Source organism: Trichechus manatus, unplaced genomic scaffold, assembly GCF_000243295.1.
Source record: "Trichechus manatus latirostris isolate Lorelei unplaced genomic scaffold, TriManLat1.0 scaffold00157, whole genome shotgun sequence".
Classification (NCBI taxonomy): domain Eukaryota; kingdom Metazoa; phylum Chordata; class Mammalia; order Sirenia; family Trichechidae; genus Trichechus; species Trichechus manatus.
The window spans coordinates 5,624,598-5,647,079 of NW_004444093.1; the positions used below are offsets into that span (position 1 = coordinate 5,624,598).

Here is a 22,482-nt window from a genome sequence, read left to right on the forward strand (position 1 = left end):
GTGTGCCCCTTTAGTCTTGTTTTGTTTTATGGGCCTGTCTAATCTTTGGCTGAAGGGTGAACCTCAGGAGTGACTTCATTACTGAGCTAAAAGGGTCTCCAGTGGCCATAGAAAGCCTGTATTTCTTCAAAGAAAACCTTAAGAGTACACAGTATTTCAAAGTACAGCTCCCTAGTTATATATTTGGAGATTAAAGAAGGATCGAGTGCGATTCTTTCTCATTTAATCTAGCCACCATGTGGGGAGGCAGGTCATGAATCCCAGTTTACAGGTAAGAAAATGGATGTCAAGTACGTGAAGGATGCACAGGCCAAGGGCAGGGCAGGGTGCAGCCATGGATTCTGCCTCCAACTCCAGTGCCTTTCCACTGCACCTGAGTCCCTCCAAGGTCTGCTCTGATTGGATTTTGTGTGGGGCCAGAGTGAAAGGGGCTTAGGTTAATACAGAACCTAAATTGATCATATGTGGGTGTCTTTGGTCTTTGAGGTGATGTCAGAGAAGGCATTGGTGCCACTGGTAGAGCCCTTGATAGGCAGGCCTTTGGTCGGGTCCAGGGGCTCTGATATTGTCCAAGAGATTCCAGTGTTAGGGGTGAGGGCATCATCAAGGACAGATGCTAAAGAGCAAACTTTCTGTTTGCGAAATAAGGAACGAGAGTGAGAAGGATCCCTTTGACAGCATGCAACCCTCTGGGTGAGGGACAGGGGCTTGGTGTTAAACGAGCACATGCGCTGCGGACAACAGCCACCCCCCTCTGTGTACTGAATGGGGGTCAGCACCCAAAGAGGATGGCTTTAGGCTGAAGTGCAAGAATAGAACCATAGTCAGTTATTAGATTATTATAACCCAGGGTATTCTGGAACACATCCCTCACTTTTGAACTTGAGGTCAAGAAGGAAAACACTCCTGATTTGCTTCTCAATGCCACTGTCCTGGGCAGAAGGTGGCTTGGGTGGGCTGTGGCCTTCTCAGGGGGCTTTTCCTTGTATAATATATCAGAGAATCATAACTGAAGACTAAATGTTTCAGATTGTCCCTTGGGGAAATTTTTTTTCCAATATATTTTAACTTATCAAACTTAGGTTTTCTTTTAGGCAAGTTTTTATTTCTTCTCCTGACATGTTTCTATTATCTTACAGATAACTGGTTTATAACTAGTTGCCTTCAAGTCTACTCCAACTGATGGTGACCTCATGTGAGTCAGAGTAGAACTGTACTCCACAGGGTTTTCATTGGCTGAACTTCGGAAGTAGATTGCCAGACCTTTCTTCCGAAGTGCCTCTGGGTGGACTTGAACCACCAGCCTTTTGGTTAGCAGCCGAGCACTTAACCATTTGCGCCACCCAGGGATTCCTATATTGTATTATCTATATATTTTGAAAATGACTTTCTTAAAGTTCTGTAGTCAGGGGGGAAGGTGTGTTTCATCAGGTGGTTCTGCAGTTTACGGAACAGTTCATCCCTTTACTAAATGCAGATACAGAGAAGGGGTGGAAACAATTGCTTCTGCTAGACATTCGGAACGTGTACAATAGTGTGAGCTTCTGAAGTGCCAATCCTGTGAGGCCTGAGGAGGAAGGAAGTGCTGTTAGCACCTGAGGCATGGCTGTGAAGGTGTCCCTGATGCCTGGGAGGGACTGTGGGAGGGTGGCTTACAGCTGTGCTTTATCTGTGGGTGTGCGAAGTGTCAGTGCTGCACAGAGTACCCCTGCTGTCACGTCCAAGAGCTGGAAATTTAGTATTAGCAAGCTTGAGGGAATTGGTTCCTTTTCTTTGTTTTTATGTCATTTTGATTCAGGACAAGAAAAGAAGTTCCAAGCAATGGCAGAATTAAGGGCATTTTGTGTGTATAAAGAGTCCCTGGGTGGCACAAATTGTTAACACGCTTGGCTACTAACTGAAAGATTGGTGGTTTGAACCCACCCAGAGGTGCCTCAGAAGAAAGGCCTGGCAGTCTATTTCTGAAAGGTCACAGCCTTCAAAACCTGTGGAGCAATTCTGCTCTGCACACATGGGGTCGCCATGAGTTGGAATTGACTCCATGGCAACTAAACTAAGAACAACAAATAATTTGTTATGTAGCTATACTTTGTATATTGTTGGCCCATTGATCACATTGTGTTTGGTACTCCACGAGCTTATTCTGTGGCTTTGGTAAAAGGAGCTAGCATTCCTGTTTGTCGCTTGGCTCATGAGGTTGTGTTTCCTTGGTAGGTGAAGAGGATCGTCGAGGAGCCTGTTCTCAAGTCTTTGGATGCCGTCGTAGCCAGTGTCACAGAGGTAGGTCCTTCCTGAGGGCCTCTCAGTGAGGTTAGCCCCATTGCAACTCCTGTGTGTAGAACACAGGAAGAGTTTGTGTGGGCCAGAGTGAAAGGGGCTTGGCAGTGAGTGTTCAGTTTAATCTTCCCAGTTGCACCTAATCTGTAAAATGGTAGTAGTAATAGCATCAGAACCTGTTTAACTTTAGGGGGGATAATGAGAACCAGCATCAGCCCAAAACTGATTTCTGTGAGGTAGAGAGCAGACATACCTTCACACTCCAAACTTTTTACCAGTTCTGACACCAGCCATCCCTCCCATGGCACACACTACTTCTCTTCTGGGTTCGATAATCCGTTGCAATGGCCACACAGAACTCAGACCATACACAGAGTTAAGTGATTTATTAAGGACGTAATGGGGTGCAACTCAGGGTCAGGATCACTCAGGACCAGGATCAGGAAGCACGCAGGCAAAGTCTGAAACACTCTTCCAAAGAGAGGAGCACATCTCTTCCTTCTTATGTGTAAGACAGTCCTCTGAGCTCCTCTTGGCCAGGAAAGCAAGCAGGCCTTCTCTCTGCCCTCTACACTTATCAACCATGCAGGCCTCCTTTCACCCCCTTTGGGACAGACCTACTGTCTGCTCCCTGAGGACAGGTTTCTTCTCAGCCCCCTGAGGACAGGCTTCCTCTCAGCCCTCCGAGGACAGGCTTCCTCTCAGCCCTCCGAGGACAGGCTTTCTCTCAGCCCTCCGAGGACATGCTTCCTCTCAGCCCCCTCAGTACAGGCCTCCTCTCAGCCCCCTCAGTACAGGCCTCCTCTTGGCCTCTTGAGGACAGGCCTCTCTGCCTTTGGCCTCCTTGCCATCAGCCTCTCCACTGCTAACTCACGCACCTCATAGCCAGTGTACGAGTTTTGTTCAGCTGTCTTAACTGCATTCCTGGAAGCAGGTTTCTGCCATCACCACTGATTCTTCTTGCTGTCTTCAGTGTTACAGCTCTTATCTCATGTTACAGCTATTTTAAGAGGTCCCTCACATCCTCTCTTCTTGCCTTTTTTGCCTTTTCTCCTTTCTGCTGCTTTCTTCTTTCTGTCTGCCTACCTCTGTGGGGTTGGCGGCATATATAAGTAGACTCGTGGTCACTTCCAAAGCATGGCCCTTCCAAGGCTGCGAACTCACCAATCCCTTCTGGGTAGGCCACAGACACTTCATTTGCATAGTAGGCCATAGTCAAGTGTATATTGACCAATCCCTGCAAGGTGTGTAAAATAGACCAGTCACAGGGCAGGCTGCAGCCCATGACCAGACAAAAAGTATCAAACCACAAGTTGTTTACATTTACCCAGGAAATGTATAATTAGCCTGAACAAAATTAACAAACCCTCTGGGATAGAAAACTAGGGTAAATGTATCTCCTCAGAGGTTAGGGGGAAAATCTCTCAAGCAGTTTTTCCAAGGAACCAAGGCAAACGGCCACATAAAAGAACTCATTTGACCACATAATCACAGCACACCTGCTACCTGAGGGTTTGCTCGGTGCCCAGCTGTGTCAGGCCATGCCAGTCTCTCTGAAGTATACCACCCACCCATGCCTTTGAAAGACAGCCAGTGTCCCCATTTCACGGGTGGAAGATTGAGGCACATGGTGCCCATCGGAGCGGGGGTCAGACTCGGCCCACCTAAGTCCACATCTGTGCTCTTTTATCTTCTGTGCTTCTGAAACAGCTTCTCCAGACTCAGAGCTGTGCTTCTCAGGCATATGCGAGCCCTGGCCTTTCAGTGGAAGCGGTGTCTTTTGGTCTTTCATGTATTTGGAATCAAGAACTACAGCATTATGTATAAAATCATTAACTTTTTGTCCTGAAAGAGCTAAAAGTCTCAGGGAACCTCTGGGTTAGTCTTCTTTTTAGTGTTAGGATTGAGAGAAAGTGATGTTTGTTAAGTTGTGTGCTGGATCCCGATTTCCTTGATGAAACACAGTGTTCTTCCACTCACCCAGTTATACAGTGCACAGGGGCTTAGGGATGCAGCAGGGAGGGAGCTCCCACGGAGCTTTCTGAGCTGGGTCTTTCCTTCTCTGCACTAGCTGTCAGGGAGCTGTTAGCAGATATTGGATGTGTCTGCGGGATGTGGTTTGTTACAGATTTGCTCTTGACTGAAAAAGACACAGCTCTCAAACTCCCCCAGTTGCAGTCTGACACTTTCCTGCCTTGCCTTCAACCCTTTTGCAGCTGGCTGTTCTGACCATCTTACTGGCTTTGGTGCTCTCCTTATGCCTTGCCTTTCGGCCTCGGGAACCTGTTGGTTTCTGTTGTCAGTGTGCTGTCACATGTGACCAGGGCCAACCCGGAGGACCGGGATTGGCTGGTCTGGGCTGGACAGTCAGGATGACTGGAGATTTGTCAGGCCTATGCCTGTCTGTAACAAAGGTTGTTAGTCCACGTCCCAAGGAAAAAGTGGAGGCTGTGGGGTGGGGGGTGGGGGCTGCGGGGAACCCCTTCAGGGCATGTCCTAGGGGCTCAAGGCAAAAGGTGAGAATGTTGGAACTCTGGGACCCCCACTTCCCATTGAACCAGAGCAATTTTGAGTACTTTTGTTTTATAATTGGGACTTTAGTATAAACTTCCACTTGAAGAAATGGTGCTGTAACAAAAAAAAAAATGCTTGAAATCCCTGACCTAGGAGTTATTGCCAATATAGTAAAAAACCAGTCACTGTTGAGTCAGCTATAACCCATAGCGACCTATGTGTGTCAGAGTAGAGCTGTGCTCCATGGGGTTTTCAGTGGCCGATTTTTTGAAAGTAGATCGCCAGGCTTTTCTTCCTAATCACATCTGGGTGGACATGAACCATCAACCTTTCTGTGAGCGGTCCAGCATGTTAACTGTTCGCTCCACCCAGGGACTGTCCTGCAACATAATAGTCACTAGCAGTTATTGCATGCTTGCTGTGTGTCAGACATTGTGATAGGACTTTACACAGTTGCTCTTTTAATTACTTGGGGAAGCTGAGGCTTACAGGGTTCAGGAACTTCAGTTGCATACTAGTGAGTGATGAGACCGGGATGTGGCTCCAGGCAGTGTGGCTCCAGGCAGTTTGGCTCCAGAGTGCTGAGGCTTAACAGTTTTTCAGATGGTCTTCCCTGTCTCTTCTCCATGCTTGCCAGTCCTCTGCCAACTTCTTCTGGGGAAGAAGAGGAAGGCTTCTTCTGTGCAGCTTTGCCCTCTTGAAGTCTCAGTTTCTTCATCTCTGCATGGTCCCTGCCTCACAGAGTTGCTGTGAGGACCCCGAAATGAGGTCTGTGAAGCGCTTGGAGCGGCGCCTGTCGAAGGCCCTCCATGAGCTGCAGCTCTCGCCGGTGCTTACTTAGAACCAGTAGGTTCCCATGCCCCTCGCTACCTGGCACAGACGCTCTGCCTGCCCAGCCTGGTGTCCCTCAGCACACTTGCCTCCACATCTCCTTTTCTGTGTTTGCAGAAACTTTTACATGTGTCGGTTCTAATACACATCAGGAATTCTAATAAACCACGACTTTCCATCCTGCTATACTGGGGAGTGTATTGAAGTTAAGCACTGTGTCTTATTCAACTCATGAGGACTTCCACGCATTTGTTCCCCAGAAGAAAAATTGTGCTACATTTTGGACTAGATTGCTAAAGCATACCCAAAAATGAGTTCTAGATATGGAATGTCAGCTGAGCGTGAAGGTGCCCTGGCTGTAGTGTCTGTGTGCAGGGTGGAGCCCGCCGGTCTGGCTATCTCCTTGGCTCCTGCCTCCTCCTCCACTTCCAGCATCCCCCTCAGGCCACAGATGGCAGTCTTTCAGGGGGGGAAGGTGCTTCTTCCTTAAGGTGCAGATGGCTCCTCCCCACGGGTGTCTCCCGACTGCATGAGTCTCCTGCTGCCTTTGTCCTGATACCAAGAGGGCGAAGAGCGTGATTAAAGTGTTCCAAGTGATGAGTCATGATAAACGGCCCCCTACTTGTAATACTAAATCACGAACGTAGCAACCTGACCGCTCCTCAGCATGAGAGGAGGGGGACTGTGATGGGTTTCTGCCCTGTGATCAGTGCGTCTGGTTCCCTGCAGGCCAACCCCGGTGCAGACCTCTACTACTCCACCTTCAGCGACCCACTCTACGTGGCCATGTTCAAGATGCTGCGGGACACTCTATACTGCATGAAGGGTGAGGACCATTTGCACAAGCGAAACAGAGCCACGTGTGTGCAAGTGCCGTGCGTGTGCGGAGAGGTTGGGACCGGGGCCCCTGCCCACAGGTCTTTGCCTTTCTGCTGGAGCCACATAAAAAAACTATCTGAGGGACTTACTCACATTACTGAAATTTTGGAAAAAAGTAAATAATAGGGAAAAACCTGTTCTGATCTTGCAATCCCAATATCATCAGTGGTGGCTTCTCTAGGAGGTTTTCCTAAGGTGTTTTCCTAACAGGTACTTGTTATGTTGTTTTAATAATGCATGTAGTTTTACATGTTTACTTTAGAAATTTTAAAAAGAAGAAAATGAGGCACTTAGAATCTTATAACTCAGAGATAATGTCTTTAATAGTTCAGCGCACACCCCAAAATTCTGCATTTCCTTCTAGTCTCTCTTTTGTGCGTTTTTTGTTGACATTTTTCCTGTGCTTTTCCCTTGTGTTATTAAATGTTTGTCATCAGCATAAGTTTTGATGACCACCTAGCATTCTGTCATATAGAGGCACCATTATTTACTTAATCATTTCCTAATTTGAGTCAGAGAGCTCTTGGGAAGCAGGGTCTGTTTAGGGTCACAGAGAGTTTGGGCTCATTAAGGAAGGGTTTCAAGGGATTCCTGGCTTTCTTGGCTGGTTCTGACTTGACTCCATCTCTGTGGTTCTCCTGAATCTTCCAGGCCCCAAGGATGACTGTTTGAAAAGGCTGCCAGCAGTGGTGCTCCAGAGGTCCAGCCTTGTGGTCAGGGAATCCTCTTGTTTTGGCTGCAGCCAGTTTTTGCCTTGCTTTGATAGCTGATAATCTTTTTTAACATCACCGAAGCATTTCCCATTGTCATTTGAACCAGTCCCAGTGATAATACATCCCAATTTATGTATTTCATAAATTCGGATTTTAGCTTAGTGACTGCTTAAAACAAAGCATGGCTCTCATGTCCCTGGGAAATTATCATCTCCTCTGCCTGCTAGTCAGTATGTGTGTGGAGGACAACTGTGCGCAGTCTCTCCACGTTCTTCCCCGAGGACATTCTGGAACCACCATAGCCAGCAACAGACACCCCTGTCTTGGGTTTTGGTTTGAGAGTGGAAGGACCTTAAATATGCACCACCACTGCCAGTGTTTTGCTGCAACGCTATTTCTGGTTGTGATGCCTGCTCTCCTTTCTGCAGACCTCCCGACCTCCTTTGTGAAGGAGATCCATGATTTTGTGCTGGAGCAGTTCAACACGAGCCAGGGGGAGCTCCAGAAGATTCTTCATGATGCTGACCGAATCCACAGTGAGCTCAGCCCCCTCAAGCTGCGCTGCCAGGCCAGTGCTGCCTGCGTGGACCTCATGGTGTGGGCTGTGAAGGACGAGCAGGGTGAGCTGAGTGGCTTGCTCCGCAGACAGCCAGGCCACTCCATGTGAGCGCCAGGTGCCCCAGAGTCATTCTGACCATAGGTTTCCAAAAATGACTTTTAGAACACCCAGCTCTGGTATCAACCTGAGCAGTCAGGCCCTGTCTGCTGTGAGGAGGCAGATCTAGTGCCCTGTCCTGCAGTTGAGGGAACCAGACCTGGGGTGGATGGTGATACACTCAATGCCTTAGGGCCTTTGGGTTCTTCCCACTGCTTCTGCTGGTTCTTTAAGCTTTTCTTTGGAGAAGTGGGAGCTCAGTGCTGGAGGATCAAGTTTGTCTAGGGTGAGTAAAAAACCAATTGCATCGAGTTGACTGCAACTCATGGTGACCCCATGTGTGTCAGAGTAGAACTGTGCTGCATAGGGTTTTCAGTAGCTGATTTTTTTTGTAAGTAGATAGCCAAGACTTTCTTCCAAGGTGCCTCTGGCTGGACTCAAACCTCCAACCTTTTGTTTAGCAGCTGAGCAAGTTAACCACTTGCACTACCCAGGGACTCCCTAGGGTAAGTTGTAGAATGTAAACCATCAACAAAGGCAGAAGAATGGCTGCCAAGCACAGGGCACTGGAGGGCGTGGAGGCCGCCGGCAAGCAGAGGAGATAGTAGGAAAGTATTTTCACAAAGTTGAAATTCAGCTAAGGATACCTGCCTCCATACACTTTCTAGTGTCACCTCCCAGTATTCGTGAGCCCTGCTAAAAGTATGTCTCTGAAATTTAATTGAATTATATGATTAATTGGTGAGCAAGAATTTTGTGGGAGTCCCTGGATGGTGCAAACGACTAACACACCTGACTGGTAACTGAAAATTGGAGGTTTGAGTCCACCCAGAGGTGCCTTGGAAGAAAGGCCTAGTGATCTACTTCTGAAAAATCAGCCATCGAAAACCCTATGGAGAACAGTTCTACTCTGATGCACATGAGGTCATCATGAGTTGGAGTCAACTCCATGGCAGCTGGCTGTTAGCTGGAAGTATTTTGTCAGTGTCGGACTTTGTTAATCATTCGTGCCCTCCTCTGATTTTGCATTAAGGTGCAGAAAATCTTTGTATCAAGCTGTCCGAGAAGCTGCAGTCCAAGACATCCAGCAAAGTCATCATTGCTCACTTGCCCTTGCTGATCTGCTGTTTGCAGGTCAGTCTCACCTGCACATATATCACCTACCAGATGGTATGTTTGTCAGATTGCTCAGGCTATGGTTGGGGAACCTACCACACCAGTAGCAGAGACTCAGTGGTCTGAGCTGTTGGATGTGGGTCACCCAAGAGTGTGGGCTGGGCCTCCAGCACTACGGATCTCTGCAGGTCGGGTCCAGACACAACCTGCCTCAATGAGAGCCACTGGTTCCTCCTTCCCAGAGCCAGCAGGTAGAGGGCTGTGGACAGGTGCCATTAGGACCACGTGGTCAGAAGTGTCCTGACATCCGCAGAACCTAGCTCTGCTCTGCCGGGACTCTTCTCTTGTTGCAGATCCCAGTGACTCCACGCTTGCCATTGTTTAAAAATCCCATTTTATGCCCTTTCTCCCTTAATTTGCTTCCAGAAGAAATAAGTGCACTTTAACAATATATAGCTCCCTTAGGTGGGAGAGAGTTAAGACCATCCCCCTTTCCTGTCTTTTCTCATGGGGAAGTGGCCCCTGGGAACTTTGACCATGAAAGTTTTTGGTCAAGCTCAGCCACCTGGGAAGAATTAAGTACCTTGTTGCCCAAGACTGGCTGGGAATGAGTCCCTCCCAGGCCCGTGACTGTTGGCTCCTGTGTTGCAGGGCTTGGGTCGCCTGTGTGAGAGGTTCCCAGTGGTGGTGCACTCAGTGACGCCATCTCTGCGAGACTTCCTGGTCATCCCATCCCCGGTGCTGGTGAAGCTGTACAAGTACCACAGTCAGTACCACACAGGTAACCAGCATGACCTTGTCATGTCTCATCTCAAGCACCCATCCCTCGTGTGCCCCCCAGTGTCTGAGAACAGGACCACGTGACTTTGTGTGGACCCAACAGAGGCTGGTGACTGTAGTTGCTGTGCTGGCGCTATCTGCTCTGCCCTGCACTTGGGCTTTCGCCTCCTTCTGTCCATCCCTAGCCTCCTGGCCTTTCCTCTCTCTGCCTCCCTAGGCATTTACTCCTGCCAGTACTGGAAGCCTCTGCAGCCCCATTCTTCTTTTGACACCTCCTTCCACTGGGGTCATCTAAGTGTGGATGTTGTGTGTCCCAGATGCTGGGCCAGTAACTTGGCTGCACTGTCTCATCCAGCCCCACTGTCCATGTGAGAGTGCATTGTGATGCTTCTAGAGACAAAGGCTCAGAGCAAGTCTGTGACCAAGTGACAGCTCGCAGTGACTAGACACCTGCCAGGTCCTGGGCCTCTAATGTCGTGTTGCTCGTCTTAATCACGTCCTGGGAAGGTGGGCACCCTTGCCCTTCAGATGAAGAAACCCAAAGTTGAAAGACTTGCCCCAGGCCCCGTAGCACGTGAAGGTCTCCCTGACTATGAGGTCCCTGCTCTCACACCCTTCTTCACCCTCACTGACTGTGTGAATGTTAGTGCTCTTCAGTTAGCTGGATATGACCTCAAGGACAGGCCTATGTCTCAGGCTTATTGCTGTCTCACTTAGGATCAGGGCTGGATACATGTGGTCCCTGTTTGTCACTTTGTTATCTAAACATGTTTCCGTTTGATTTGAGCATGTTCGTTTCATCCTTTCTGTTGGTCTCAGGCTGTCTTTTGTCTCTGAAGTGTTTGATCAGATTCTTTAGAGTGATTGTTTTATAAACTAGAAGTGATCAGCGCGTTCTTGGTTTTTGAAGGATGAAAAAGGGGGTGGAAATTGACAGGCTCAACCAGGTGCATATTTGAATTTACATGTAGTTGCTGGCAATGATATAAAAATCAGCATAACCAATGAGCATTCTGAGTCGACCCTGAATGTTATGTCGGGAAAGAAGAGCCAGCCCTCCATGTACGAGCAGCTTCGAGACATCGCCATCGACAACATCTGCAGGTTGGTGTGCCTGGTTATGTGACAGTTACCTGTGCCTCATTACCTGGGAAGGAAGAAAACTGTGTTCCAGACATAGGCCTGTTATAAAATAAGAAACATATATCATATTTTAAGGGACAGTAGTGGTTCAGTGGTAGAATCCTTGCCTTCCATGTAAGACACCTAGGTTTGATTCCCAACCAGCGCACCTTATGTGCAGTGCAGCCACCACCAGAGGCTTGTGTGTTACTGTGGTACTGAACAAGTTTCAGTGCAACTTCCAGACTAAGATAGACTAGGAAGAAAAGCCTGGCAAACTACATCCGAAAATCAGCCAATCAAAACCCTATGGGTCACACCAGAACATGGTCCAGTTCCCAGCTGATCATGGGGATGCTGTAGGACCAGGCAGCATTTTGTTGCAGTGTGCATGGGGTCGCCATGAGTTGGGGGCTGGCTTGATGGCAGTAAACAGCGACAACATGGTATTTTAAAGCTTATTTCTGATTGTTCCAAACCTACACTTTATCTAAAAAGAAGAATTATTACATATTCTAAAAAGGTAAACTTCTAGAACTCATGTCATTCCCGAGGCCAACTCTTTAGACAAAGATTAGACTGGACTATGGGACATAAAATGATACTCGTGAAGAGTGTGCTTCCTAGCTCAAGTAGATACATGAGACTAAATGTGCAGCTTCTGTCCGGAGGTGAGATGAGAAGGCAGAGAGGGTCAGGAGCTGGTTGAATGGACACGGGAAATCAGGGGTGGAAAGGAGGAGTGTGCTCCCACAGTATAGGGAGAGCAGTTAGGGTCACATAACAAGGTATGTATAAATTTTTGTATGAGAGACTAACTTGAATCGTAAACTTTCACTTAAAGTACAACAATCAAAAAAAAGTTAAAACAAAAAAATGCATGTCAGTGCCAGTAACATAACCATCAGTCTTTTTCCGTTGTCACCACCTTTTGTGAGAGTGGTGCAGTGGACCACGTGGATGCTGTACACACAGTGTTGTTGCGTTGCTTTGGAGGAACACTGAGATTGGAGACTCCATTGCTTTTGTATCAGGCAATAAGTAAGCCTTCTCTTTAGCTGAGGGGAGACATTATCTCATCTTTTAAGATTACCAGCCCTGAGAAATGGCCTGAATGAAATAATGGTCAGAGCCTTACAAACTTGACATGCCCACCAAGGAGCATAAGAGTTCTGTAGGCCAAAGAAGGATTGTTTCTCCGAGAAGTCTGTCACAATTTTTTTGGTCAAATTTATCCCTATTTCATATTTAGTATTTTTAAAATACTTTTGTTTTTGAGTTTCAATTTTCAGTTGTTCATCATCAGACTATACAAATAAAATTGTTAGTTGTAAATTGAATCAAAACATAAAGCTTCCTTCATTTTTCTGGTCATAAACGTAATTCAAAATACATGTTAAAGAAAATTTGTGATGTATAAAATAGAAAGGAAAGAATTATACACCAGCCCACCATTTAAAGTAACAACACTTTCGCATTTCATCTTTTTTCTGTGCTATTTTTAGTATACCAGTTGCCACTGAGTCGACTCTGACTCATGGCAGCCCCATGTGTGTCAGAGTAGAAATGTGCTCCATAGGGTTTTCAGTAATTGATCTTTTGGAAGTAGATTGCCAGGCCTTTCTTTTGAAGTGCCTCTGGATGGACTCAAACCTCCAACCAGCTGGGTGCATTAACCATTTGCACCACCCGGGGACTCCCGTTTCTTTTTCTTAAAATATAAATGAGAGCTTTTACATGAGTAGGTATCCCTTGCTACTCAGACTCTGCTATGTGAACTTTTGTTCTCTAAACTCAGGACCAAATAAATTCTCATTCACATCAAAATATAACTCTCCCTCTTGGATTCTGGCTTCTTGCTCTGAGCAACTAAATCAAGCCAGTTCTGCAGACCACTCTGTGGCCCAGGAGCCAAACAGATGCAGCGCAGGAGACACCTTGAAAGATTCCATGTTCTGAGGAGCTTTTTTTATTTTCCCTTTTCTCTATAATAGAAGCATTTCTCCATGCTGTTAAAACCATATATAATTTTTGTATTCCCACAGCTATCTTGGGACCATTTATCTTTTGAGTCCATTCCTGTGAATTTTTTTTTGGAAAGAGTATAGGAAATTTAAAATTGGAATCAGGCTGAGTGTGATATTCGAAAGGAAACTGTTCTGGGCAAAATAATGAAGCTCTTGTTTCCAGTTGATGGTTCCTGGGTGGCATAAAGTTTGCTCTTGGCTACTAATCTAAAGGTTGGTGTTTCAAACGTAGCCAGTGGCACCATAGAAGAAAGGCCTGGTGATCTGCTTCCATAAAGATTACAGCCAAGAAAACCCTATGGAGCAGTTCTGTTCTGTAACACTTGGGGTCACGATGAGTCGGAATTGACTTGACAGCAATGGCTTTGGGTTTTTTTGTTTGTTTCTAATTGAGACATTTATCATGTGGGCAAAGTCTGCAGCAGTTCTGTGAATTCGTTCTTTGTAGTGACTTTCATTCAAATTTCTTAAAAAAGATTCAGATCAGTTCTTTAAACACTGTAGACCTGGGAAGAGGGAAAAAATCTAGCAGTTTTGATGCTTATTGCCTTGTGGGTGTCCTCAGATGCCTGAAAGCTGGCCTGACAGTGGACCCAGTGATCGTGGAGGCCTTCCTGGCCAGTCTGTCCAACCGGCTGTACATCTCACAGGAAAGCGACAAGTACGTCCCTTCACTGCAGCCGGTGTGGACGCACCGGCGGGGTAGGGGGGCACCTGGCATCGTGCGTATTTATGCCTGTGAGGTGTGGAAGCCCCTTGTAGTAAACAACTTGCCCTTTGGTCTTAGTTCCTGAGAGCAGGACCTCACCTGAGGCCAGTGAGTGGGGGCTGTCCCAACCAAGAGGGACCACCTGGGGCCTGTTGCTGACTAAGCCTCAGGAGACATGATGTCTTTGATCATGGCCGTGTGGGGAGGCCGATAAAGGCCTTGGAAGACAGAGGCTCAGTGGAGCTTCCTGTGTGATGAGATTGAACATCTTCTCTCAGGAGGGTAGGCACATCTCCTGAGGACATGGAGACACTGTGTCGAGACCCCTCCTGGACCTTGCCCTATATGTATGTGTCTTTTTTTCTGCTAGATTAAAGATAGCTCTTTCCCTGGAGTTCATGAGTTGTTCCAATGGACTGTCGGGCCTAAGACAGAGAGAAAGGGCCAGTACATGTTGACCTGACCCTGGGTGAATGGGGGTAAGAGAGAGAGGTGCAAGTATCTGCTGACCTGGCCCTGGGTGAATGAGGATGAGAGTGAGAAGGTATTGGTTCCTGACCTGACCCTGGGTGAATGGGGATGGCAGGGGCAGTACCCTCTGACCTGGCCCTGGGTGAATGGGGATGAGAGAGGTGCCAGTACCTGCTCACCTAACCCTGGGCGAATGAGGATGAGAGAGAGAGCTGTGTGGAACAGCTGGCATCTGACCTCACTAGGGAAGAGAGGCTAGGATTTCCACAGGATGCAGTTGGCACGTGGAATGGGGTTTATCATTCCCTACACATTTGGTGTCAGAGGTGGAGGATCTCAGTCTTTCTGGACTGGTTTGATACAGTTGGCATAGTCGACAGGATGGAATTACTTAAGCAGTCCTGATCATGCAGTGCCTCTTTCCAGGTCATAGAGGGTAGTCATGAGTTGGTGTTTACGTGATGCCTACTTGAAGTCTATATCCTGGACCACCAGTTGGGGGTAGAGAAGGAGCTCTGTCTTCCAGCCTAGTGCCTAGGGCTTTATGTTTCTTCTGGTTCTTAAAGACCCCTGGCTGTCGTTTCTGGATTAATGCCTCATCAAGACTGGGGAAGTTGAGTTCTGCATCCCAGCTCCCATAGTTTGGTGGCTTCTTGGTGATTTACAGTGAGGTTTTTCACTACCGCATGCTGGGGAGCTGTTCCTAGATGTGTCTGTTCTCTTTCCGTAGGGATGCTCACCTGATTCCCGACCACACGATCCGGGCCTTAGGGCACATCGCGGTGGCCCTGAGGGACACTCCCAAGGTCATGGAACCAATTTTGCAGATCCTGCAGCAGAAATTCTGCCAGCCCCCCTCCCCCCTTGATGTGCTCATCATCGATCAGCTGGGCTGCCTGGTTATCACTGGAAATGTGAGGGAGCCCCTTGAGACCAGCTCCTTAAAACCCACTCACCTTGTGCATGCCTCATTAAACGCCTTTGATTATAAAACATGTAAAAATACAGATTTCATTTACCCTGCAAGTGAGTGAAATGCTCACAATTGTCTTAGCACTGAGCAGTGAGATTTTTCAAATAGAATACAGTAGTGTAAATGGTTCCCTAAGTTCTGGGGGAAAAAGAGCTAAACTAATTTCTTGTCAGTATTAATAACATATAATAGGATTTGAATCGAGGCTGTTTCCCTTTTAGCTTTTTATCTGAGGTTTGCTTAAAACTTTAGAAATAGATGTCCTCAATGGTCTTTTAGGCCCTGATAATCCATAATCCTCAGAGATTTCCCTCTGGCTGATGAAGAAAGGAGGATCATTTTCAGTGTTCCTAGAGGTGCTTCTGTGCTGTAGTCAAGGCATGGTAACGGTCTGCCTCATTTTTTTTTCCAGCAATACATCTATCAGGAGGTGTGGAATCTCTTCCAGCAGATCAGTGTGAAGGCCAGCTCCGTTGTGTACTCAGCCACTAAGGACTACAAGGATCATGGCTATAGGTAACTCTTCTGGGCCTCGTTATCACTTTCCATCACAACAACAGTATTTAGCTTCCTTTGAAAATAAGAGGTTGGGGAATTTGTCTGTTAAATAAACTTTTCTTCTTACAAAAGCAGTGTGTGCTACAAATAAATGCACACCCATGGGCAAGAAGTGAAAGCACATTTAGCCGCCCCTGGGCCGACCGCTGAGCCGACCACTGAGCGTCCTGATGCACATCTTTCTAAGCCACGCTGCTCTGCAGAGGCTCAGACTGTGCACACCATTGCAGCGCATCAGTCCTGCTGTGAATGTCACCTTTGATAACTGTGCACGGTTCCCTGTGTCACAGTACTGTGGTTTATCTAGCCAGTGCCTGAGCTTGAAGCTTGACTAGTTTTCCAGTTTATCTTAGTTATCTAGTGCTGCTGTAACAGGAATACCACAAGTGGATGGCTTCAACAAACGATGTTTATTCTCTCACAGTCTGGTAGGCTAGAAGTCCAAATTCAGGGCACCTGCTGCAGGAGAAGGCTTTCTCTCTGTGTCAGCTCTGGGGGAACGTCCTTGTCATCAATCTTCCCTTGGTTTAGGAGCTTCTTTGCGTAGGAACCCCAGGTCCAAGGACGCACTCTAGTCCTGGTGCTGCTTTCTTGGTGGTATGAGGTTCCGTTGTCTCTCTGCTGGCTTCTTTTTATATTTCAAAAGAGATTGATTCAAGACACAATCCAATCTTACAGATTTGAGTTCTGCCTCATTAACATAACTGCTGCTAATCCCATCTCATCAACATCATAGAGATAGGATTTACAACACATAGGAACATCACACCAGATGACAAAATAATGGACAATCACACAATACTGGGAATCATGGCCTAGCCAAACTGATACACATATTTTTGGGGGACATAATTCAATCCATGACATTTCACTGTTTGGCCCCCTTCTGTCCTTGCCACATGTAAAACACATTCTCCCCATCATATCATAGCAAAAGTCTTAAATCACAGTTCTTCTGCTGTAAGTGCTGTGTTTAACAACCTAATAGCTACACGTTTGTGAATGTCTTTAATGCTTTCCGTAGGAAAGATTCCGAGAAGTAGGATTTGGTGGACCGAAGGGAATGGAAATTTTATGTTCTTGAGTATTTTATACTTTTATAAATTCTGACCAGTCTTTCCTGGCATGCTGTCTGTTTCTTGCCCTTAACTGGCAATGCCTTGAGAACGGGGATGCATTTATTCATCTCTGGACAATATCACAAGAGTTCGTCAGATCACTGGACGAGAGGGACAAGGGAAGGCAGAAGGATGACGAGCCTTTTGGTGGCATTCTGTTCTCTGTCATCCAGGCTCCTCACTTTCTGACCATGAAATCCAGGCCTTCCTCTTTGAGACCCCCTGAGTATGTGCAGTTAGTGGGTAAAGTCAGCTGTGGAGCCAAACTGGCTGTGTGACCTCAGGAAATACTGAGCCTCTGTGTGCCTTAGCTACCTTCTCTGACACGTGACACCTGTTTCCAAGTGTGTGGGTTAAATGAGATCGTACATGTGACATGCCTAAAACAGAGTCTTCTGGCACAACGGGAGCTCTCAATAAATGCTGGCTTTCGGCACTGTTGTTACTTTACTGCCGCCTCCTCGACTCCATTGGGAGCCCAGCACTTGTGCAGCCTGAGGCCTGGGCAGGGAGCGCCACTGACCTCTTCTTCCTCCCACTCAGCCTGCTTTCTGCAGTGTTACCAACACCCAGACCCAAACTCCTCTTCCCTCGTTGCTTCTTTGCGCTGAACGTCATGACTCTGGTGCCTCCCTGTCCCCCACCCCTGAGTCTTAGCTCCTGTCTTGTTGCTCTCTCCCACTCTGTGTGCATACTCACCATTTGTGATAGCTACCAAGTCTAAAACTTTGCCTCCAAGTTCTTCTCCCATAAAACCTTTTCTGATACTGCCTCCCAGTAATGATTTGTCCTCGTCCTCATCAGTGGAAGCATTTATGGCTATTTGTTTGCCCTCACTCACCAAGTATCCATCTTTTCTTTGAGAAATGTGCCTTGTTACCATGGCTACCATCTGTTCCGTGATTTTTGGGTGGCAGAGACTGCGCTCAGAGCTTTGCGTAGAGTGTTTGATTCCTACTACAACCCTATACCCTTATGTTACTTGAAGGAACAGTCTCAGAGGCTTAAGCAGTGCACCCAGGGTTGCGTAGCATGTAGGCAGAAGTCTGACTGCCCACAGAAGCCCAGCTAACCTCTCCGGCTCTCAGCAGCGTGTATGCTGAGGGGCGATGTCAGCTTCACACGGGAGCGTGCACGGGGCCAGCCTGATCCTGAGGCAGATATCCTAGGGCCACAGATCACTTCCTAAGCCTTTGGCGTCAGCCCCGGGGCAGAGAGAATGTTGGGAAAAATCTGATTATCAGATGACAACTAGTTTTATGGTGATGATGATGAATTTAGGCTATCTATAGTTTGAGGGGGAGCCCTGGTGGCTCAGTGGTTAAGAGCTCAGCTGCTAACAGAAAGGTGGACAGTTCGAATCCAGCAGCCACTCCTTGAAAACCCTATGGGGCACTTCTTCTCTGTCCTACAGGGTTGCTACAGGTTGAAATCAACCCAACGGCAGGAGGGGTTTTTTCTGTATAGTTTGAGGGAGGGCAGTGGTAGTTCAGTGGTAGAAACCTCGCCTTTCATATGGGAGACCTGGGTTTGATTCCCAGCCAATGCACTGCATGCGCAGCCACCACCCGTCTGTCTGTGTCTGTGGAAGCTTGCATGTTGCTATGATGCTGAACAGGTTTCAGGAGAACTTCTGGGCTAAGACACGCTAGGAAGAAAGGCCTGATGTTCTGTTTCTGAAAAATCATCCATTTAAACCCTGTGGATCACAACCATCTGATCCTGTTTTGCATGAGGTCACCATGAGTTGGGGGCAGACTGAATGCCAGCTAACAACAACGTGTTTGAGGGGAAAAAGCAAGACCCAGCCGGGCAGTGCCTGAGAGCGAGTACATCTACATTTAGCTCTGTTATAGCAGACCTTGGACATTTGTGAGGGAAATGTCCTGAGACTGTCATGAGCCCCTGTATGTGCAGATTCCTGAAACTTAAACAGTCCCTTTGAGGCCCTAAATACATCTCAAAAGAAGGGGATTATAGTCATTTCTAAAGCCCAGGGATTGGACTGGACTGTGGGACATAAAGTGATACTTGTGAAGAACGTGCCTCTTAGTCAAGTAGATACAAGACCAAAGGGGCGGCTTCTGTCCAGAGGTGAGATGGGAAGGCAGAGAGAGTTAGGAGCTGGTTGAATGTTCATGGGGAATCAGAGACAGAGGGGAGGAGTGTGCTGTCGCAGAATGGGGTGAGCGGTTGGGGTCTCATAACAAGTATGTAAAAAAAAAAAAAAACTGGGAGACTAACTTGAAATGTAAATTTCATTTAATTACAACAATTAAAAAAAAAAGCAGTTGGCTTTCTCTGAGGGGCCGTTGTTTTTACAAAGATGACATTGTCATCACCTCCCAAGTATTCTTTGTTTACAGAAGGGAGCGCCATAAGGCAGGCCAAGGCCCAGGGCCTGGGTCAGCTTGCCCCACTCCCCTCATGGGGTCCAGCCCTGGAAACGGGGCAAGTGGCAAGGGTAGGGGCAGCATCAGGGGTGTGGTGGTAGCTGGTGTTTCCCACCAGGGTGACAGTCCCCTCCCCTCAGGCACTGCTCCTTGGCTGTGATCAATGCCCTGGCCAACATTGCGGCCAACATCCAGGACGAGCACCTCGTGGATGAGCTGCTGATGAACCTGCTGGAGCTGTTTGTGCAGCTGGGGCTGGAAGGGAAGCGGGCCAGCGAGAGGGCCAGTGAGAAAGGCCCCGCCTTGAAGGTAGGCTGTAACTGCCTCTGTGCCTGCTGACCTAGACCGGGTCTTCAGGTACTATCTTAGGTGAAACATGGTGTCTTCCTGTTTTAGATAATGAAATTTCATCTGATAAAGGGTAAGAACAAATGGTGGTGGTGGTGGGCATCTTTCTCAGGGATGCTGCCAGGGGCAGGGGGAAGATAGTATTGAGCCTGTGGCAGCTGCCTACCCCACCCAGGATGGTAATGTGACAGTAGCCCAGTGGCTCCCTGCCTGGGTTCCTCCCTCCTTCCCTCGTCCATGGCAAGCTCGGGGCAGTTGGTGACCCTAGAATGGACGTTAAGAGCTCTTTCACAGAGCACAGTGACAGCATGAGAGGGGCCAAGTTTGACCTAACTTCAGGCTGTTTGAGAGAGACAGATCCACAGGGACAGACAAAATATCATGTCTTGATCCTCCAAAGAGAGAGACTGTGGGGGCCAAGGCAGGTAAGCCTCCTACCTATCACCTCTTTGGCAGGTCACGTGGGCACCTGGGCCTCTTCTCAATTTCCACCTTCCTCCTCCATTGTCTTCTCCTCCTCCATTGTCTTCTCCTCCTCCTCTCCTTCTCTCCCTCCCCAGACAGTTTTTGTTCACCTACTTACTGTGTGCTAGGTACTGTCCTAGGTCAGGAGTCAGTGCCCTTTCTCTGCAGAGGGCCAGATTGTAACTTTTTAGGCTTCACAGGCTGCACGGTCTCCACTGCGACGACTCACCCTGCCATAGTAGCGTAAAAGCAGCTGCAGACAGTATGTAAGTCAGCAGTTGGGTCGTGTTCCAGCAAAACCTTATTTACAAAAGCAGACAGTGGCTCAGCTGTTGCCCTTGGCCGCAGTTTACCCGCCCTTGCTTTAGGTGGTGGAGTTCTGAAAGTGAGCGAGACAGACACGGTTCCCACTCGTATGGGGTTTGGTGGGAGAACACTGGTGAGAATAAAACTGGGCAATGTGAAGACACTTTAGGTTGGGTTGGCGTGAGGCCTCTGAGGAGGTGACATCTGAGCTGGACACTGAGTGAAGGAACCTTGTGTGAAAATCCTGGCCAGGAGCTGCCCTGCTGAGGAGCAGCTGATGCAGAAAGGGACCTAAGACCCGTGGTGTGTTTGGGGAGCACTAGCTCAGCCTTTCTCTGCTGGCCCTCCTGAGAATGTGCCGAGTGACTGATTTCTCATGTCTCCTGTGGAGGGTGGCACAGCCGGTGCTGTGTCCGACGCTCAGGGGAAGAGGGAGCTGTCATTCCCAGCAGGCACGTTAGCATCAGGACAAGAGCCCTGCTCTGAGAAGTCAAAGCCATGAAGCTCAGAGAGCATGCTGTCAGCTGTCCAAGGAGTGTGTCAGAAACTGTTTTCCTTCTCTACCTAGAAATTCTACTTTAGTGTTAGAAGGGTACCTCCCAACCTTTGGCTGCTTGCCTCTGTGGCTCTTACCACATATTTACGGAGTCTCGACTCAGGGTTCGATGCTTCATTCTCAGGCTGGGCCATGGCCATGGAGCCATGTGAGGGACCCTGTTTCACCTACTGGCTGCAGGCTGTGCGCTCTCTTCCTTTCAGAGTAGTTCCTATTTACCAACCAGAGAGTGACTGTGCATGTGCTTTTTGAAGCTGCTGAACTGCCCCAACTGAGAAAGTGGAACACAGCGTGGGGTGTGAGCGTGGCGCCATCTGTGGGAGACTGGTTGGAATGGTCTCTGCCACTGAGCAGCCATATAACTTTGGCAAGCTACTCAGGCCTCCGTTTCTCACCTGCAGGTTAAGATAAATGAACACTTGTGAAGCACTGAGAATGGTGCTGATGCACAGGTGCTCAGTGCGCTCACTGCTGTTACTGTGAATTTATAAAGTAGATCAAACGTACTTACTCTGACTAATCAATGTGTACCATGGTTTAGTCATGTTATGGGCTAAAGAGGTTTTTGTGTCTAGCCAGGGAACTTGCCTTTTATTTCATTATTTTTAAGTAACCCCCAATTTTTCCCTAATTGCACAGAATATATGTTTATTGTGGAAAAGATACAGAAAACCTATAAATAAAGTGAAAATCATCCATAATCCCTCTATGCAGAGATGAGCGTTGTTAACATTTTAACAAATTTCTTCCTATATCGTTTACGCATATATATATTTATTTTGTATAATTAGGCTTGTATCTCAGCTTACTCTTCTGAATCCTTTTTTTTTTTCATTTAACATTTGCTGTGGGCGCTTTCTAAGTGACTAAATATTTTTCAGAAACTTGTCTTTTTAACAGCCACGTGATATTTAATTATGCAGAAGTACCAAGGTTTATGTAACCATCCTACTCTTTGACCTTAAGTTGTTTCTGGTGTTTTTTTTTTTTTTTTTTGCTGTAAAAACTATGTGTCTTTATACATCTCTCTCTGTATATATCCCTCATGGTGTCTTTTAGGTTAAGGAATTCTAGCTTTACCTAACACTGTGTTTTGGCTTTTTAACAAAAGAAGTACGTGCTCTTTAGTGACGTTGACTGTTCTTTTCTAGGCCTCCAGCAGCGCGGGGAACTTGGGAGTGCTCATTCCTGTAATAGCTGTGGTGAGTATTCATGGATTGAATCATCTAAAACTCCAGATACTGTGCTCACATTATGACTGTTGCTTGGTGACATGCAGCAGTCTCTTCTGTGACAGTCCTGTGGGTGTGTGCTGGCTGTAGCCACCCTGCTTCTCTACTCTCTCTGCCGCCTCCCTGAACCCCACAGTTCATTGACCAGGGAGCTTGCTTTCCTTCCCTTCTTTCTTGGCTCCTAGGCCATCCCTGATCCCGACTTTCATCCTTTCATCCTGTGCTGGGCCTGCTTCCACCCCTTCCCCTTCCTCTTCCGGTGAGATGAGGCTTCCAGGCCCCGTTGTTGGGGTTCAGGCTTGGAGCTGCAGCCCACAGTCTCCTGGGGGGGTTACTGGAATGGCATGGACTGGGCATACTTGCGGGCCCAGCCCTGTCTACCATGGCTCCCAGTGCAGCTCTGCCTCCTGCCGCCATGAGCAGTGATGGGGAGCCCCTC

General features: G+C 47.7%; 1 protein-coding gene across 1 annotated transcript in view; it reads left to right on the forward strand.

Moving 5' to 3' along the window:
• Positions 1-22,482, forward strand: part of PI4KA (phosphatidylinositol 4-kinase alpha) — a 158,134-nt gene that overhangs the window by 48,860 nt on the left and 86,792 nt on the right. The window contains exons 9-19 of the mRNA XM_004386190.3: positions 2,215-2,280; positions 6,352-6,448; positions 7,643-7,834; positions 8,903-9,003; positions 9,637-9,766; positions 10,737-10,869; positions 13,480-13,575; positions 14,825-15,008; positions 15,480-15,583; positions 19,277-19,445; positions 21,963-22,013. Of these exons, the coding sequence (XP_004386247.1) occupies positions 2,215-2,280; positions 6,352-6,448; positions 7,643-7,834; positions 8,903-9,003; positions 9,637-9,766; positions 10,737-10,869; positions 13,480-13,575; positions 14,825-15,008; positions 15,480-15,583; positions 19,277-19,445; positions 21,963-22,013 (1,323 nt within the window). The remainder of the gene's footprint in view (positions 1-2,214; positions 2,281-6,351; positions 6,449-7,642; positions 7,835-8,902; positions 9,004-9,636; positions 9,767-10,736; positions 10,870-13,479; positions 13,576-14,824; positions 15,009-15,479; positions 15,584-19,276; positions 19,446-21,962; positions 22,014-22,482) is intronic.